The following is a 20768-nucleotide window of genomic DNA, read 5'->3' as shown; positions in this document are numbered from 1 at the left end:
CCAAAGCTGCCTAATTTGAAAGGAAGATTCGCTAAAAGCCAGGGGCAATTTTTATTGCTTGTAACAGCAACTTACAGATGTGTAGACTTCACTTATAGAATATTCAGCAATAGCTGGCTGCAGAATTTGGAAAGCTGAAGGCCACACATCAGGAAATCACCCATATTGGGAAAACTCTGACAAGTGATTTAGTAGCTAGACTTGCCATTCTTAATTCTTAATTCCTAAACTTTAAATTATACAATAAATAAAGTGTTTCTGAAATATAAATCCAGCCATATGAAGTCAAATGATTGAAGATATTCTGGTGGGTTTTTTTGTGTGAGATAAATAGCGGTCATCCATAGGAAACCTATGTTAAGAAAGATAAAACAGAAATCTCACAGCAGACCAGTGACTGAGTCAAAATGAGAACTTAAAGATCACATATCTCCTTGGCATGATTTTTGCCGGTTAAATTATCCACCATGTAAGTTAACAGTACACCAGATCACAGCACTGGAGCATGCATATATCAAAAAACATGCATGTATATAGATTAGCAATGTTTTTCATTCTACACACTTTTTAAAGGGAGAAGCATGAAATGCATTTTTACCTGTTTTCTAGTCCTTGTCTTCCCTGTCCGTAGCTTGATGTATCTTGCTATCAGTTCATTGCGTCCTAAATCAGAAAAGGCAAAGATGTAATGTGATGAATGCACACTGTCCCACTTCTTAGGAATAAGGCTGCCCTCTGAAAAATCAGATCTACCTTCCTAGATCCTTCAAGCTGACAAACAGTGTGAACTCCTACTCCTAACTCAGTGATGACATTTTACCAGAAGATGGCACTAACGCAACTCTTCTCTAATTGAAAAAGATGCTCTGAAAAAAATCTCTGCTTAAGGCCCTGGTTGTTTATGCATTGAATCAGATATCCACAAAAAGTCCATAGTGTTGGCAAAAAACAACAACAAAAAACCCTGGTGCTTAAGCTGGACACTCAGAAAACAATGCAAACATGGGACACATAGAGATGTAGCTAGAAAGACATTGTTCCCTTTATATAAATTATGGGATTTCCGAGGACCAGGATTTGTAGCCTAATCTGGAAACCCAGAATATTTCTTCCCCTATTCTGCCATTTTAATTCAGCTGTCACAGGAAGATGCATTCATGCTTGGACCAAGACATCCTCCTTCCCATCTTCCTAGCTTTCGTGCATGACTCCAAGGAACTTTTATAATACAGAAGAAAAGAGTTTTTTAAAAAGCTGTAAAATACAAAGGTATGGATGCTCAGAGTTTGAGGTCTGATATACAACAGTCAACAGGATGTGCAACCTACTGGGATGTTTTAAGTGGCACTGCCTTCTGAAAGGAGCTTCCCAGCCTCCTCTCTGTCCTAATTTGAAGCAGAAGAGCTTTTGCTCCACATTTTACAGGCCAGCTGTGGCCAATCTAAATTCAAACGTCAGAGCAGCTGGGAACTTTCTTTTCCCTCATCTCCCTCCCCCCCTCAACATGGAAGGAGAATAGTTTTGGGGAAGCATGCCAGATTTATTTTGATGGACCAGATGGTATTGGCTAAAGCTGGCTGAAATGCCCTTGCAGCTAACTTAGAACAGAGAGGGGGGGGGGAGAGAGAGAGAGAGAGAGAGAGAGAGAGAGGGAGGGAGAGAGAGAGAGAGAGAGAGAGAGAGAGAGAGAGAGAGGGAGAGGGAGAGAGAGAGGGGGGGGGGGAGAGAGAGAGAGAGAGAGAGAGAGAGAGAGAGAGAGAGAGAGAGAGAGAGAGAGAGAGAGAGGTTTGTAAGCTGAAGCAAGTGTGGTTTTTCTGGCATAGCTAGAGTCCTGTTTTCCTTTCAAGGAAAGCATTGCTTTTCAGCCTTGGGGACAGAAGTCTTAAATGAAGTCACATCACAGTCCGCCAACCATGCCTCTTCTTTTCTCTCCCCTCCCTATCACCATAGTTTTTTTTACAGACAAGACCAGGTGCTGTGCCCAGTCAAACAACACCATGTGAGAGGGAAAGAGAAGGATGATACCGAATACTAGAGTAACAATACCATCATAAAAGCCATCTGGCTCAGTGCATATCCCTTGATATATGCAGTTCCTGACATTGATGTAAAAAAAAATAACAGAAGACTAGCTCTATTTTATTTCGTGGCTGAGAAAGACAAAGTAGGACTACATGTAACTTAAGAGTTGGTTTCCTCTTAGCAGTTGTGCACATGCATACACATTTCTGTTGGGACCTATTCAAAAGTTTTACACAGCATTCCCCAGCCTGGTATTACTATTGTACTACAACTCTTCTCATGTACAGTTCTGTGAAAAAATATTTGCTCCTTTTACATTTTCTGATTTTTTTTTGCCACTGAATATTATCAGAGCTTAATGCTGGTTCTCTTAATATATGAAGGGAATTTAAAAGAACAAATAGTTGTTAATGATATAAATGAAATTAAGCACTAAAGCCATCTAACATGAAAAATGACTGTGAAAAAAAAAGAATTGCCTTCTTGGATTTAATGACTGCTTGTACCACTTTAACTGCAATAACTGCAATCAAACACTTCCTGTAATTATCAGTCCCTCACATTGTTGTGTAGGAATTTGGACCCATTCTTCCATGGTTATTTGTATCAGTTCAATAATATTTGGATGTTTTCTAGGTTAATTGTTTATTTCAGGTTCTGACATTACACTTCCATGGAGTTTTAAACCTGGACTTGGCTCTGGACTTTCCAAAACTACATTTTTTTCCTCCACAATGTTGCTTGTAAACCTGGGATCTCTTTCTTGCTGCGTGTCCCACTTAAGAGGAAAAAGGATTTAATATTCTCGTGAAAAATTGTTTTATCTAACAGAATTCATGTTTCCTTCAACTATGGCAAGTCATCAGAATCTTAAGAAGCAAAGTATGTTCATATAACAAAATTGATGTACTTGGCATTAGCTTCTACAATAAATCACAGTGTTTAGTTTTTGCTAGATATAGTGTCATCCACAGAACCACCAAAGTCCACTTTTGAGTCATCTCTCCAATTGTCCACTGGAACATCCACATACTTTTTGGCAAACCTAAGATCAGCTTCCCTGTTCTTCCTAGTCAGCTATGCTTTCCATATTGCTAATTTCCCATTTCTACCAAGTGCTTTTCTGGCTGTGAGATCATGAACACTTACTTTTAGTCAATACAAGAAATGATTGCAGATCCCTGGATTATTTTATGTTGACCTTTTAAGTGATTTTAACAGGACAGCTACTTTTGGGAGCATTCACTATTGTCCCAACATATTCTCCATTTCAATATTGCATCTTACTATATTAATGGAATCCCAACCTTAAGAAATGGCTTTAAAACCGTTTCCAGACTGATAGGCACTAATAACTTAGCATAAACTAACTCGGAATCTGTGCAATGAAAATTTCAGAATGATAAGGAGAGCCACAGATTGTGAGATTTATTTGGGCAGGTCTAATCCTGATTTTTTTCAATTATGTACTCTTACAACTAGCAGGGCAATTACTTTTTCACACCATGTTATATTACTTTGTTCATGAAATAAATAATGAAACAAATGCCTAACTTTAATTTTATTTGTTCTCTCAGAATTCTTTGATATTTTACTAGGTACATAAACAATTCTACTAATATTCAGTGGGTAAAATCTGAAACGCAACTAGGCTATGAAATAAGCACAGCAATTCTGTATGGCTACAGCAATTCTGTAGCAATTTTTACAATCCAAAATTATCATCTGAAAATTCCACTGATTCAAAAGGTTATGATTTTTAAATGGATGTGTGATCTATTTAAAAATAGCCATTTACCATGACCCATCATTTTCAGAAAACACAACTGGACTGCTTCTGCCCTTGAGTCTATCTGCAACTGAGCATCTTGTCTCCTAAAATAAGACAGGCAGCAGAACTGGATAAGGCTGAATAGTTTGGGTCAATCCTTCCACCATACTTTCAGCTCTCCTGCTCTTTTTCAGTTATGCTACAATTGTGCCTTGCTTCTGAGGCCTTCCTAACAAACAGCTATGTAAAATAATCTCAAATTGCAACTTCTTTGTCTGAGCAACATTCAACTGGCTTTTTTCCCCCTACACTACATACGCATGTTTGCTAGCTGATCTTTAACCAGACATTTTCAAACAATTGCTTTCAACTGGCTGTCACCCACGTGGGATCTGACATCACAGAACATCAAATAAATGTTTCTTTTTGGGGAGGGGAGGAGTGCTTTAATTGACTCAGGATGTCCAGTTCCTGTACTGACTGAATCATTGTTTCCATGAATGTGAGCTGCGTGCCCACCACCTGGGATAAAGAACTTATGACTTTCTGCTGCTCTAACTTCTTTGATTTAAGCAACTTAATACTTTGTTTATGGAAATTTTGCCTCCTGGTTTATAACATTCAACATCTAAAAAAGCCAAGTCACTATATTAGGTAAAATCCCATGTCTATTTTGGTATTTTAGTAATATTCTTTTTAAATATGCCTCCATTCTTTCTATTATTCTATAAAAGACTTACATTCATATAACAAAGATAGATGTGCCAAAATCTGAGTTTGCATTGACTTTTTGGTGAGGAGATGGTTTCTTTCCTTTCTCAACAGACCATGCTTGCTGTACGAAAGGATTATTCATTCCCATTTCTACTTTAAGAAGATAAGAAGAGGCATTTTTCCTTTCTGCAGAATTCATCCAGGACAGTTGTGGGATGAATTTCCTGGCTCAGAATTTATTTTTGATATTGCCTATAGGAACGCTGCCAGCACATGCTGCCTTGTTCATCCTTTGAAGCCTTTCTCAATGTGGAGCTTTCTAAACATGTTAGCTCATCTATTCCATTATCCTCAACCAACACGACTATGTTGGATGAACATCACGGAGATTTTAATCCAACACATCCAAAAGGTGTTGGGTTAAAGAAGACTGTCATATGTTATGGTCAAGATGTATACCTCTCCTGAGTTAAAGATTGAAAGGAAGGAAATGAAGCTGTCATTTACAGTAAGACCGAGAACCGAACTGGTGTTTATTAAATAGAAGGCTGCACTTCTCTGCTGTTGTGATTGATTTCCTAGTTTACTGCTACTTCATTTCCTATTTCATAGCTTCCTGACTTGCCAGAACAGCAGTAAAAGTAAACTGAGATTTGTACTTGTGCTTCTTGAAAAATAAGAAATCTTAAGTGTTCCCAGAACATAGCCAAATACACACAGACAAACAAACATGCACACCTTCAATCTTAATAAAGACCAAGGCATACAAAATGATTGACCATTTCACTAGATATTAAGGTAGTGAGGGGTAAACATATCAGTTATTATCAGACTTCTAGTTACAATGGTAGCATTGTTCAGATACTGAAAAACAGCATGGAAACAATCAGCAAAAGATAATAAAATGCCTCAGTAACTGTAAGATACATTCTAACAGAAATGATGTTTCATCTTGTCCATTTACTGACTAAGTTCAGGACATAGATAGACTTCATAATTACAAGAGAAGTGACCCTTGGATTTCAGGACCCACTTGACTAAAAAGAGACTAAAAGAATAACAGAGTTGGAAGGGACCTTGGAGGTCTTCTAGTCCAACCCCCTGCTCAGGCAGGAAACCCTATACCATGTCAGACAAATGGTTGTCCAATCTCTTCTTAAAAACTTCCAGTGTTGGAACATTCACACCTTCTGGAGGCAAGTAGTTCCACTGATTAATTGTTCTAACTGTCAGGAAATTTGTTCTCTCCTTGATTAGTTTTCATCCATTGCTTCTTGTCCTGCCTTCAGGTGCTTTGGAGAATAGATTGACCCCCTCTACTTTGTGGCAACCCCTTAAATATTGGAACACTGCTAACATATCACCCCTAGTCCTTCTTTTCATTAAATTAAACATACCTAATTCCAGCAACCATTCTTTATACAGTAGTGGCCAAAATTGTGGAAACCTTTTGGGAAAAGTGTACAATAGAAATGCCACCTTTGGTTAGGTTTCCACCAATTTTTCTTCTAATTTCTTTATAACTGTAGCCTTGTTCACTTAATAATACTATTTTACATTGCTTTCTGGGCAACCAGTCAATTCTTTGCACCATTACTTTAATTTTATTACGTTTTACAAGCTCACTAAATGAAAGAACACAAAAAAACCCAATCAACTTGATAGCGATCACATAACACACTGACAAATGTCCTCTTCTCAGCTTCAATACATGACATCAGTAACTGAATCCTGTGATCTGATTGGCTCATTGCCAAAACAAGAGGACACCTGATTGGCGCTCTAAACACTCATGCTCATTGGCTACAATCAGATGAAGGAAAGCTACCTGATATCAACCTAAGCAAGTTGTGCTTCCTTTTTCTGGTTATTTGGCTAAACTTTTTCATAGAATACAGTACAGATAATTGAACAAACTTTGTTGCATTACATTCTTGATTAAATTATGGTACTACTCCAAAAAAAAGGTGGTGTTATTAGCCATCAAATCTCAAAAATACACTTTTCCCAAAAGGTTTCCACAATTTTGACCACTACTGTATGTTTTAGTCTCCAGTCCCCTAATCCAGGGCTTTTCAACCAGTGCTACGGGTACCACCTGTGGTACATTGGCACCTGGCAGGTGGTACGCAACCATTCTGGAAAAGTGGTAGCGGGGGAAGGGAATGAGCTGAACCGGTGGCAGCACCACACAAGCCTGAGCGAGAGATGGCTGGAGCTGCAGGGCTGTCAGGGCTCAGCGGAAGCGCCAGGATCAGCACCAGGCTCCAGCTGGAGCTCGGCGCTGATCCTGGTGCTTTTGCTGAGCCCAGAAGAAGCGCTGATCAGCTGGAAAGCAGCACTGATCCTGGCGCTTCTGCTGAGCCCAGAAGAAGCGCTGATCAGCTGGAATGTTGCGGCATCACCAGGGTCTTGTGATTTACATTCAGATGCTTGGCGGTCACAGTGTCCCAGGGTCATGTGAAGTGACCAAAACCTGCTGCAACCACCCAGCAGATGGGGGGGGGGAAATAAAAACCAAACACTCCCCCACCCCACCCCCACTGCCAATCCTCAACAGAAATGCTCACAACAATGAAAACCTCGGACAGGAGGAGGAAGAACACAGTCAGGCGGGCAGACAGGTGCCTTGCTCGGCTGTGCTTGGGGGGGGGGCACTTTTTTCAGTGCCATTGTAACTTTGAACAGTCACTAAGCAAACTGTTGTAAGTCGAGGGCTACCTGTACTTTATCACTTTTTTTCTTTTGGGGGGGGGGAATCATCAAGTTTTTGACACCTTGCTAGGCGACTGGTGATACTCGGATGTTGCCATATCCTAAAAGTGGTACAATGGGTGAAAAGGTTGAAAAGCCCTGCCCTAATCATCTTTATTGCTCTTCTACTGATGATCATCTACTACTGATCATATACACAGAAGTGATCCTTCTATAGCAATAGCACTTAGACTTATATACCACCTCACAGTGTTTTACAGCCCTATCTAAGTGGTTTATAGAGTTAGCATTTTGTCCCTAACAATGTGGTTCCTCATTTTACTGACCTTGGAAGAATGGAAGGCTGAGTCAACCTTAAGCCGGTGAGAATCAAACTGCCGGCAGTCAGCAGAATTATCCTGCAATACTGCATTCTAACCACTGCGCCACCACAGTTAAAGGTAACATACTTTGCTTGCCTCAAATGATAGATGCTGGAATACAGAATGAAAGAAGCACCAGCACCTCCCGATTATTCCTTCAGAGCTCCCATGTTATTCACCCTATGTTCAAGGACTGAGCTGCACACTCTGCACTGTATTTGGAATATGCAAGAGAACTGGCATAAGAGAGAGCAATTCAAATGTGGAAGGAAGAATAAATGTAATATTTATTACTTTCTGTACTTTTTTAAGGATTCATTGAGTTTTTGGAACAGGAAAAACACTACAAAAATTCTTCTGTCACAGGATAAGATCTTCAGTGAAGGAAATGTTAATCAGGAGGTAATAACCTAAAATCTTGGATTAAAGCAAACAAAATATTTTGAAGCAGACTGCCTGCTATCTCCATTGTAGGAAATATGTGCTCTAAAATATGTAGTTTAAGAACACTACAAGGATTCTGCTTCATAAGAATTATGACACACCTAGTCTCACAGTCTCTCTTCTTGTCTGTTCTTTCACAACCATTAACATCCTAGTACCAGAACAGACATTTCTTTAGAAGTCTTAATAATCCAAACCATGATGTTTCACGATAAACCTTGTCATTGATCCAAGTTAACATCTTTGAATTAAAACTATATTCCACACTGCAAATCATCTGCTATGCATTGAATCATATTTTCCTTAAATATGTGTGACTTAAAGAAAGATTCGACCCCTTTACTTCATGGTTCTATCTTTTCACATTTGGTTCCCTCTTCTGAACATCTTCAGATGAGACCACTAAGGGCCCCATTGGAAACAGGTTAGTTTTATTTGCTGCAGGATATCAGAAATGATGGAATGTAAGTTATTTATTTCCGGCCTTTATTATTTTTGCAAATAACTCAAGGTGCCGAACATATCCAACATGGTTTTCTCCTCTTATTTTCCCCACAAAAAACGCCCTGTGAGGTGAGTTGGGCTGAGAGAGAGTGACTGGCCCAAGGTCACCCAGGCGGCTTTCACAGCTGTTAGGAAAGTCTGAAAATGATAGTGTTTCAATTCAGTGAAAAAAGTTACATATTTAACAAATAAAAATAATGAACATTTATCAAGAGGGCAAGCCTCCAATCCACATGTAACTTTCTTACAAATCAAATCTGACTGGGTTTAATGAGAAGAATCTACTCATGTTTACATGTTTTGATACAGGAAGACCTACAAAGAAAACTTAACTCATCATTCCTGAGCTTTAGGGATTCGTGAATATGAGGGATGATGGTTGTCCATGGGAAACATTTGTAGCCACCCATTTAAAGAATGAAATATAGCTATAACAGACAGTAACTGAGAGAACAGAAACAGCTAAGAGCAAGGGAAGCGATGCTTAAAGATCCAAGGGCTAGGATTCCCCCTCCAGGTGACTGAAGAAGAGAATAACTTGCTGGCCAGATTTGGATTGAAACTAAACATTTAGAGGGGACAGAATTAACTAGATATTTTCCCTTTTCCTGCTCTTTTGATTAACTACCAACCTTCACTGACTGCTTTTCATTAAAATGATCAAGTACTGTGATCCTCAGACAACTTTTTATGTTTTTTGGAATTGTTGTGGACCTACAAGCCTAATGTACCTCACAGGAATTGTTGCAAAGTGAACAGTCTAAAAGCGTCCAGCATTCTGCAAATCCAAAGCAAGATATCGAGAGGATTTTTCAAAGGTAAGAGTATTAAGATAGGACCACAAGCACAGAAATACCCTTGTGGAAATCCTCCCCCTCTCTAGGCCATCCATTGTGCTGATGATAGTAAAAAGTGTCAGAGGAACTCTTCCCTTTCCTGGGCACCTGCCATGGCTAACTGTCTCTTCCAGTTACCGGCAGGCAGACACTGCAGGCCTGCCTCTGCTCAGCTGTCCCAGTCCCGTGATTCACCAGAGGCTGTGCCATTCCCTCTCGGAGGGCACGTCCTCCTCCAAATTGCTACATTCCACAAATTCCTCTTCCCTGACACCACCACGTGAACCAGTTGGACAGCTCTGTTAAAAATAACCTAGTGGGGCAGCCTTCCAGCCAATCAGCCTTCAGTAGCATACCAGCCTTGGTGGTGCACAACTCAAGTTACACCTGCTGTCTGGGGCAAGTCAAGTGCAGAGCTAGTTTCCTGTGTGCTGCCTAAGCTCTCTGCCCCACCAGAGGAGAAAGAAATACCCCTTGCCATACACGGTCCAGACTCTCTCCCCACAGTTGCACACTGGCCACCATTCAAGGGCTCCAGGTTACCACAGGTCAGCGGCTCTCCTTCCTTCTCAGTCACTCCTCACAGCAGCTGGGAGACTAGTTCCTGTGTCAATAACTGGCCCACCCTTTAGCCAAGTATGAGCCATTTATTGTAGGCGTTTAGATAGTGGTCTGGGATTCCTGAGGCATCCTACTTCTAGCATCTGACCTGGATAAAGCTGTCTACGATTCAGCAGAACTCTGCTCTCCAACTTGCCTTCTGACCCACCCATGGTTAGAAAGTTATGGAAGGAACGTCTCACCAAGTTCAATCTCTCTACAGCTGAGAGTGCTTTTCCAAGAAGAACATCATATAAGGTTTTACCAGTCAATTGTTAGGTGATGGGCACACCGCTTTGTGTATCTCTAACAAGCAACAAGAGCTTGGTTGGAATTGCTGCAGGCCGGCTTTGCTGGGAATATCCAGGTGCAAATAATTTTTTTCTTAGGTAATGTACAAAATACTCAAAATACCCAACTTCTTATTATTTGCAGAGTCTAGTGTACACTTCCCACAGAAAGTAATTCACGCTGCAGCATCACAAGAGGATATTCCAGAACAATCCAGTTATTTAGGCAGAGATCACATGCCTATGATGCACTGATACACACTCTAGAAAATGATCCCCTGCCCTATGTTTCTTCATGTGAAAATACTGTTCTAGAGTACACTGAATCACCGCTTGAAAAATGAAAGACTATTTCTAGATTTTTTTCTTTATTAACCTAGATAATTTTCACAGAACTTCTTCATCTAATCAGTTATAATATTCCTTGTTACATCACATGTAGAAATATAACATGTGAACTAGGGTTCAGCAACAATTTATGTGACTTAAGTGATACTTTTGCTATGCACTTATTTTATTCCAAGAAAGACTGCAATTGATTTCCGGGCCACAGGTACTACATGAAGTATCTTCATGTATAAATAGCTCAGAGATTAAAATGTATTAGGGATCTGTGAAATAAACTGTTTCTTGTGAAAACATGTGAAATTGTGCATTGATTGATTACTTGCATGTGAATAAGCAGCACACAAAACATAGCAATTAATTATCTTCTTAGCATAACGCCTAATAAGCCTATGTTATACACCTGATAACCTGTCACTAAACTGCATACTGTTTCCTTATCCTGAGGAAATTTTATCTTCATCTACCCTTAAAAAAAAAAAAAGAACTTCTGATTCTTAAAATCCAAGTATTAAAAAATTACCATGTGAAGCAATTCAGAGAATTACAGCACTGTGTACTAGGCCTGTGAAAATGATTTATGGGGCATTGTGCAAAATATTCGTCCAAATCAGTGCAGAGTAGTCTTCCGAATCCAGGAGCAGCTACAGCCACTTTGCTTTGCATGGCTACTTCAAGGCATTCCCAAAATCTACTGTCCATGCATTCTTGTGTCCAGAAGCTACTTCTGCAGAGCAAAGCAGAAGGGTCTATTCTGGTGGATCCAACATCTTCTAGATGTCCGTGTGTGCCCAGGAGTCTATTCTGGTGGAATAGACTTCTGGGCGCACACACACTCATCTAGAAGATCTTGGATTGCCTCAAAGTAGCCATTCTTTGAGTGGTTGGATCTGTTTTAAGGAATAGATCCAGAGAGGAGATCCCCTACTGTGCCAAAGGTTTCTCTCACAAGAGTGGAAGAGTAAAGACAAAACTATAATATAAGGCATTTCTTTTTTTAAAGAGCACTTTTAGTCCATTATCCAATCTATCATTAAACTGGAAGGGTGCAAGAGATTCCGATGACTAATATTCAACTTTGTTATCCAAAAACATTTGCAGAGTGAACTATTAGCTTCTGGCTTGTTTAGTCTTCAAGTTCTCAACCAGTCAGCCTTGAATCAGTGATCATTACGGACAATCATTGCTGCCATGTAAAACAAAGCTAAGCACAAAATTTTACGGACAGAAATCCTCAAACCCACTTCAGTCAGCACCTCAGCAATTGGTGCCGCTACTGTTGTTATTACAACCCACACTGCTGCAAATAGCACTGCAGTCTACTTGCTACAAAGGAGCAGTGCAGTACCCAAGGCCATATCTGAGAACTTTAACAGAATACTTAACAGAGTATCTAGTGCTTCAAGCTTCCTTCTAATCAAAGAAATTATGGACCCTTTTCCAAGGCAGCCTTTTGCAAACAGAACAGGGCTTACAGAAGCAGGATGCCTACACTGGATCCCATCCAGACCCAAAGCGCCTGAAGGCAGGACAAGAAGCAACGGGTGGATACTAACCAAAGAGAGAAGCAACCTAGAACTAAGGAGAAACTTCCTGACAGTTAGAACAATTAACCAGTGGAACAACCTGCCTCCAGAAGTGGTGAATGCGCCAACACTGGAAGTTTTTAAGAAGAAACTGGACAGCCATTTGTCCGAAATGGTGTAGGGTTTTCCTGCCTGAGCAGGGGGTTGGGCTAGATGACCTTCAAGGTTCCTTCCAACTTTACTATAATAATAATAATAATAATAATAATAATAATAATAATAATAATAATAATAATAATAATAATAATAATAATAATATTATTATTATTATTATTATTATTATTATTATTATTAATCAAGCATCTTTTCCCACCTTACATAAAAAAAGATAAGCATATTAATTGACTAGTTCCTTTCTCCAAATATTCTTGCATGGTAGCCGACAAGAAAAATGACTCCATGCTACTTATTGCAAGTAGATAGAGTATGGAATAAATTGGTACTGAGTAAAAAAAAATGGAATTATTATGCAGCAAAATCTAAAATACCAGTTCTTAAGTTGTCAGGTTAGAAAAGCAAAGGCAGAGCAGGGTTGCTGTTTCTTTAAGTGATTGCCAGATGCCTCCAAGTGGCTGGAAAAACCAGTTTGCAGGCTTGGGTTTGAAGAACAAAGGGCAAACTTCCCAGCAGTACTCCAGATATTTCTGGAGAAATCTTTTTTAAAATGTCTGTTCAGAAATCTCCCATTCCTCTCAAGAGCTCTCGGGTCGTGTGGCCCTGCTAAACTGTGTACAGAGGAGTTGGCTAAAGAAAGCTAAGGTGCAATGTGGCAGCTTCTTAAGTTTATCTTAGAATATAGAAAGGTACAGTTTCTTTTCTTAATTACAGAATGATGCAAAGCAGGAGTACTTCAATCAGAAAAATAAGTTGTTAAAAGAAATATCCAGTCCAGGTATCTAACCAATGTCTTTAGTTGCCTTACAAACAGGTAAAATAAAACAAGGATGTTTGTGAACCTGATTAATTTCCTCAACATAGTAATATATAGCCCATTTAGGGGCAGGCTTTTCAGTAAGGATTGTTAATAGCATTTTTATTTTTAGAAGATTAACAGCTCTGGATAGACAACTACAAAGCAACAGTTACAGTTACTATATAATGGTCATCTGTAGGGCAATCGCAGTATGGAAGCCCTCATCATGTTTATGAAATAACCATTACAATAACAACCTATAATTTAATATTGAGAGAGAGTTAAGTAAGCACCCCGACTTTTGCCAATCATTTTCAGCAGCCATATTTCCTATCAGCATCCCAACCAATTACTTAGTTGAAGAGTGCCCTGTGATAACATTAAAACGATCCCATCTGAATGTGTCCTTCCCAAGAAATTCGCCATTGCCCTGCCAATCAAAAAGGAAAGATTAATATAACATGGCCTCATCTATGCAATGAAGATCAGGTAAAAGAGATATCTTAGATTCTGGAAGCACCATAAAAATAGGTAAAAATATATGTACCGGTACCCATTTTCATATGATTTTTTAATTCATAGCTGCTTCTTATCTCCTATCCCCAAATTAAGCACAAAATAAGCTTGCATTATCAGAGGAGAAAAAAACATTGTTAAGCTTAAGGAAGCTCAGACCTCGACTTAAGCAAGCTCAATTAAGCAGGCTTTGACAAAAACAATGTTGTGCTTAAAGCAACAGGCAGTTACCTCCCTATCCCTGATTCATTTGGCAAGATTATTAACTTGGTGTTTGCTAACAGAACAATCATTCCCATGGAAATATTTCTTTGAGGTCACAAACAACATTATGACATCACAAAAGGAACACTTGGTAGAACAGATAAGTGGGAAGGAGCAATGCAATGATTGTTTATGCTTTATTTTATAGGATGCAGTTCAGATCTATCCAGGATTAAAGCCTTCCAGAGAAAGAAGAACCAGATACTAGTACAAAGGCAAACTAGTTCATTCAAACTCTGCTCCAATAAATAAATTTAAGATATGGAAGTATGTCAATTTTTCACATTCAAATCAAATCAAAAGGGGGGAGTTTCATTTTACCCTTCCTCTTTTTTAAGTTTTCCAAAATTTTATGAATTCCATATGAAGAACTAACCCAACAACAATAAAAGATCTAGGCAAAATAGTTATTGTATTTCTTCATCCCCAGCTTTTAAAGAAAAATGAATGTAGGGATTTTCAGATCCTGAGCTCTCCATTTTATAGTATAAAGATATGTTTGCCTGTCTTTTACGTTACAAGTGTCTTGTGTTAATGTCTCATGTGTTATGTCTCATACTATCATGTTACAAGAGTAATTGATAAAATATTATCATTCCCCCACTGTTGAAGCCGAACCACTTTGAAGTTAAGCGTTGGTTCTAATGAGGTGCAGGGCCCATCATGGATGAAGTCCTATCTTTATGAGGCATGCTGTTTTGAGGCATGGGAGTTTGTGATTTCCTGTGTAACAGGTATGCATGAAAAAGAAAACTCAAACCACATACATTTTTATAGCATTTTGAATAGGTTTAAGATTTGCATGTTATTGCAGTAAACAAACACAGCCTTCTTATCTCACGGCCTGGCCACAATCAATGAGTTAGCCTTTAAAGCAGCTTTTCCGAGGAGACTGGATGTCCTACAGACTTTCCCTGCCAGAATTCCTTTGGTTAGCCTGGAGAACTCTGCTTTAAGATTTTAGAAAACACTAGATTGTCTTAACTTAAGACACATTTAATAGATCAATTAAAAAAATCAAGATGGAAGAGGCTATCCGTCTTTTAAAAAAACGCAGCACGTTCCTTGATGTGTGTTTTCAAAAATTAGTTGCTCCATATTCAATAGGACTTACTGAGTTTAGAATGGTAGTTCAAATCAGAGCTCCATCGTCAGAAGCAAGAAAATCACAGATGTGGCAATAAAGAAAATCGAAATACAGGTACTGTAAATGGGTAGTGAGTAGACCTTGGAAAGAATGTGGTGTTTTGTTTGTGACCTGCATTAGAGGCCAGATATACCACCTTTCACACCCAAAGGCAGGTATGTGGGATCCTCAAGCAGACAAAAATCAATCTTCCTTTGACAGGAATGAACTTCCCAAACCAGTTCATCAAGTCAGGCAGAAAGAAGAGTGGGAGGGAGGAAAGAGGTGAGGCATAAGGGAGTGGGAGGGATATATAGTTTAAGGGAATTACAAAGGAAATATGAGTCACCGATCCAGGGAAGAAGAGTCCAGCTCTCTGTTTATTCATTTCAATATAACCACCCCCACAAGCCGTAACCGCTTCACAACATGGCTTCTGGAAATCCATTGTCTTCATTGACCCGGGAGATAAAATATATAAAATGCCAAGTAATCCAGAAAGCAGCCAATTAAAAGGCCAGGAGCAAAATCCATTTTTAGTTTGTGAGGTCTACACATTAGAAGTATATATTTTAAACTGCAGAATGTTTATAAAAGGCAAATCCCTACTATCTCAATACCCAATGGTAGACTTTTATGATGTTCTAATACACACTCATGGTAAAAGGATGGTTATTGTGTGGATTAAAGTGGCACTGAAAGTAGTATTACAGATAAAACTATCAGATTCAGAGAGAATTCTACAATAGCTGACAAATAGATTTTCTGCAAAAGTTATCCTTCTGCAGCCTCCAAGTTTCACTGCATGACAAATACAGTCCTTGGCTTAAGACTGTTCATTTAATGACAGTATGGAATTACAAGAGTCATGGAATGTATGCTTTAAGACCCATAAAGCACTTCTGGCCATTGCAAAATTCCACTCACACAATTGCAATCTAGGTGTTTGGCAACCTGTTTGTACTTATGACTGACTGGTAGCCATGTGATCATGTGATTGCCATTTGCAGTCTTCTCTGTTGGCTTCCCTAGAAAGTCAATGCCATAGAGCTGTGACTCCCCCCATCCCAGGCAGGCATTTGAGAGCAAAAGGGCAGCCTGCCAAGCAGAGATGAATTCCTTTGATAGGCTGCAGAAACAGAGATCAGATCCCAAAAATCTGAGCTCTATTCCTGCAGCCCTTTGGAGGAATTCCTCTCCACACACGGAAGGGAGCTGAACTCAGTAGGCAGCTCTTTGGCTTCATCCACTTAACAACCCAAAAGACTGGTTGTTGACTGGTCCACAATTGGGAGTGCTGGGACTGTGGTCATTAAATGACACTGTCATGTGAGCATCTTACTTAATGACTGATTCACTCAATGACTGAGATTCTGTTCCCAATTTGTAAGTCGAGGACTATCTATACCTAATTTCCAATTTCTTCAATTAAATATCCAAATCCACCACACTATGTATTGGATTATTAGACTACAATGGTTAGCTGTCCTATTTAATTAAATCAATGTACTTCCTGAAGAAATGTAGCCCCTTCTTTCTTTTCTTTATAAAACTTTAATCACTGTGCACTTGTTTCAGATTAAACTTAGAAAAATGCAAATCCTTGCTCAACTATCAAGGTCCTCAGATAATAGTTTCTCTTGGAGATGAGGGGCTAGAGTGACTATTGCTGGTTGCCTCAGTACTACATTTCGAACCTGTTGAATATAAGTTATTACTTATCACTATATTTTGTCACTGTACTTTTTATTCTACATGTTGGCCATTAGAATTGCATTCCACGAAGGATCATTTTGGAGCAGCATGCAGGCTTCTGAAAACAAATACAAGAAAGCACAACTCAACTATGATGGTTGTGAGCACAAAAGGAAGAAGTGGAACTGGTATGCCTCCTTGAATTTTTTGAAGGAAGGTGGGAGATAAGTATGCTTAAGTGAACAGCAAATAATCAAGCTATTGCTCTTGGGTCTTTCTGAAATCCAGCTTCAACCATGTAAGTTATAAAACCAAATCTCACTCACCATACATTTTGCCCTCATCTGAGAGGATAATCTTCCGCCGACCACAGGGCGGATATATTGCCAGTGCCTCCTGGAAGCTTTGTTCAATGTCTGGACTCCAAACTCCTTCGGCATCATTGTCCAGACTTTTGTCCATTCCCTCTTGTCCATCTTCTCGCCCCTCCCCAGGGCTGCCGCTGGTGTTCCAGCTGTTGGACGCTATTGTGATGGCTGCTCTGGGCTCTGACCCTGAGCCCCAAAAGGCAATTTGTCAGCCTAAAACAAGCAAAGAGGGTTGATTAATGAACTGCCATTGAGCATAGATGGCATCCTAAACCTCCAGATTGAAGTTAAAAACAAATTTGGAACCACATAAACATCAATATGGGTGAGGACCCAACTTTAAACATTTGTTTCACGGAATTTTTAAATATACATATTAAACACTTTTACAGATGATGTCCTAGCTATTATAAATTTGCTGGTCATAATTTGTAGCAATGTTTCAATGCTTTTACATACCCCTGCCTGTGTAACATTTATCCAAGGAAACCAAAGGCTATTTTCTCGTATATATATATTGAATATATATTGGATATTTTTAAATATTCTGGCTCTGGCTCAAAAAGTTACTTAAGCAATAGGACTTCAAACAAAATTAGTATCAGAAATTTAATCCTTCCCATACATACCATTGTCCCACTTCCAGATAACATGTAACAAACATAGAGAATATGACCTTTCAGAAATGAGGATTTAAATTATTTTCTAATCATCTTGGTTGTACTTTAGCCTACATTAAGAAACAAGTATTTAAACACTGATTTCAATAACCAGAATTTGTCTAAACCCATTCCATCGTGATTAACTACACTGTGACTATTGGAGAAGGCCATTCAACATTATTTTTTAACAGTAATGTGGTTTGGAGAGATTTTCATCAGCACAATATGCTTCTGTTTAAGAAAAACTCTGTGTCGTAAAATTAATTGATAACATAATGAATTAAGACAAATCAAACAGTCTATTCAAGGATTTAATGTTCATCAAGTTGAACATTAAAACTACCATTTTCTTTTTTTGGTGTGTGTGTTGTAAATAATCTGTAATTTTCAGAAAGATTCTGCAAAGATCCAGACCCCTGTCTGCAATTCAGCGTTATCTGTGAGCCTGGAAATTGTACCTGTTTCTTCCTACACACTACTCCAAAGCAACCGGGTGTTTTGCAATAACTTGTTTGGGGGCTGCAGCACCACCAGCAGCTGCTCATGGGGTGATGAGAGCACAGAGGTGTCTCCTCCGGCAGGAAGCTTCCGGAGAGAACACAACTAAGGTGTCCAATGCAGATATCTCCTTTTAAAGAAACTGTAGAGACAACGGGCTGGCTTAATGTTTCATGTTCTCTCTCTCTCTTTTTTTTAAAGGAACCTCTTCTCTGCTGCTCTATGATGTCACCTAATCTCCCTCTTGCTTCCCTCCGCCTCCCCTTTCACCCACCCCACCCCACCCCTTCTTTGGAAACAGAGCGTAGCCAAATAAGGAGATCAGAACTACAGCAACTAGCCAAAGCGAAGGGGAGGGATGAAGGGGAGACTGCAGTCCACACAAGGCTCCAAACACACACTTCTCCACTCTCCCTCTCTTTCCTGCGCCTGTTCCCTCCTCTCTCAGACACATACACACCATGCAACATGCACACAGCTGTGCAAAATGATCAGGGATCCCCATGCTCCCAGAGAACATTCTGAGAGCATGGGATGCAACAAGAATTCCAAGAGCAGGATGTAGAAGTATGTTCACAGAAGTATGTTCAACTTTGGAAGAGCCTGTGAAGACGTTAAGGAAGGGTGGGTCTGACTCCAACAATCTTGGGGGAAAAAAGGCTATAGTGGCAAAGTTGTTTTTTGCTGAACATCAGCCTCTGTGTCTCTTTCCTCCCTCACATATACAAAAGACATTAATAAGATTGAACAAGTCCAGAGACCCGCAACAAAAATGGTGCAAGGTCTGAGGGGCAAAATATATCTGGAGAGATTGAAGAAACTGAACACAGGTAGTCCCCGACTTACAACAATTTGTTTAGTGACCATTCAAAGTTACAACTGTACTGAAAAAAGTGGCTTATGACCATTTTTCACACTTACGACCGTTGCAGCATCCTCATGGTCACGTGATCAAAATTCAGACTCTTGGCAACTGATTGATATTTATGACAATTGCAGTGTCCCAAGGTCATGTGATCCCCTTTTGTGACCAACTGACAAGCAAAGTCAATGGGGAAGCCAGATTCATTTAACAGTTGTGTTGTTAACGTAACAACTGCCGTGATTCACTTAACAACTGTGGACAGAAAGGTCGCAAAATGGGGCAACATTCACTTAACAAATGTTTCTCTTAGCAACAGAATTTTTGGGCTCAATTGTGGCTGTTAAGTCGAGCGTTGACATGAATGAAACCTTTAAATATACTAAGCGTATGAATAAGGTTATAGATAGCAATAATTTCAACATTAAGCAAAAATCACAAACACAGGAGCATAACCTTAACCTGATTAAGAGGGAAGTTTAAAAGTAATGTTAGAAAGTATTTTACTGCACAGAGAGAGTAGTGGAAGCTTGGAACCAACTGCCAGCAGAGGTAGCGGGTCAATCATCGGTATAACTGAGCTTAAAATATGCTTGGGATAAACATGTGTTCATCATCTGACAAAACTTTAAAAATAATATAAATAAAAATAATTAAATAATAAGTATATAAACTAAAAGGAAAACAACCCCCCCCCCCAAAAAAAAAGTTCAAAGGGCAGACTTGATGAACTACTAGGTCTTTTCCTGCTGTCTTGTTTTCCTAGTTTCCAGATAGTCCCTACCTTATTTCTCCATCTTTTTCTCCCATAAAGATGCACATCATAGAACTTAAGATAGGAGCACAACAAGAAACTTCTATTGCTATTCAGGGGAGGAACCGGCCAAAAGGGTGGGCTCCATGTTTGGATCCTTTCAAAGAAAGACCTTCTTTTCTGTCTCGGTTGCCCACTTGCTTGCTATCTCAGAGCACAATTCTTACTACTGCCCGGAGGAAGAAGGCAAGTTAGTAGAGTAGGGAAGGGCATTGGTAGCGACAGCTGCTCTCCTGCCAGGCTCTTGCAACTGCCAGTTTACTCAGCTGTTCAAAAAAAAAAAAGTGGGGGGGAGAGCGACCGTGTGGATAAGCAATGGACGAAGCAGCAGTAGGATCAGCGAATTTCAGTAAAGGGCCCTGAGCAGATGCCCAGCAACTCCAGCTGGCAGCATTGACTCGGCTGAGAAATCTTCTAACAGGGGCATTCAAATAGTAAGGGATTTTTTTTCAAGCTGAGATCACTTCATGCAGTTCCCCACCTGAGATTCATCCTTCCTTGAGAAAGGACACTGGAACATCTTGATCCATGCCCTTGTCCCGGAATCAAGAGTGTACCATGAAGAAAACTGATGCTACTTATTTTTTTTACAAAAGACCATCTTCCCTGCCTTGCTCCGGTTTTCCAGGAATTCAGGAATGCCAATAGCAGTCAGCCAAACCATCAATAATGAAGAACTATGGAAGCAATCCAGGTGTGAAAAAGTGTTTTGCAAATGTCAGAACGTTGTTTTCACATTTTAGGTAATTTTAGAAATCTTTTCACGTTTCAGATCTTTTTGTTATCAACAGATTTGAAACAGCAATTGTTATCCTAAAGAGTAGGTGCCTTTTTCTTTCTGCCGTTCATACAGACACAGAA

General features: G+C 39.5%; 1 protein-coding gene across 2 annotated transcripts in view; it reads right to left on the bottom strand.

Moving 5' to 3' along the window:
- The window catches only part of TEAD3 (TEA domain transcription factor 3), a 37950-nt gene extending 17877 nt beyond the window's left edge, over positions 1–20073 (bottom strand). The window contains exons 1-3 of one of the 2 annotated variants that reach the window (XM_015817728.2): positions 19878–20073; positions 17030–17284; positions 599–663 (exon numbers count right to left, since the gene is read on the bottom strand). In XM_015817728.2, coding sequence (XP_015673214.1) covers positions 599–663; positions 17030–17165 — 201 coding nt within the window. In that variant the 5' untranslated portion in view covers positions 17166–17284; positions 19878–20073. The remainder of the gene's footprint in view (positions 1–598; positions 664–17029; positions 17285–19877) is intronic. The other variant, XM_015817727.1, reaches the window with a different exon arrangement.
- Positions 20074–20768: the final 695 nt, after the last annotated feature.

Source organism: Protobothrops mucrosquamatus, unplaced genomic scaffold (genome assembly GCF_001527695.2).
Source record: "Protobothrops mucrosquamatus isolate PMUCROS unplaced genomic scaffold, P.Mucros_1.0 scaffold631, whole genome shotgun sequence".
Lineage (NCBI taxonomy): Eukaryota > Metazoa > Chordata > Lepidosauria > Squamata > Viperidae > Protobothrops > Protobothrops mucrosquamatus.
Note: the sequence above shows the minus strand (reverse complement) of the source record. Positions and strands in the feature narration are given on the sequence as shown.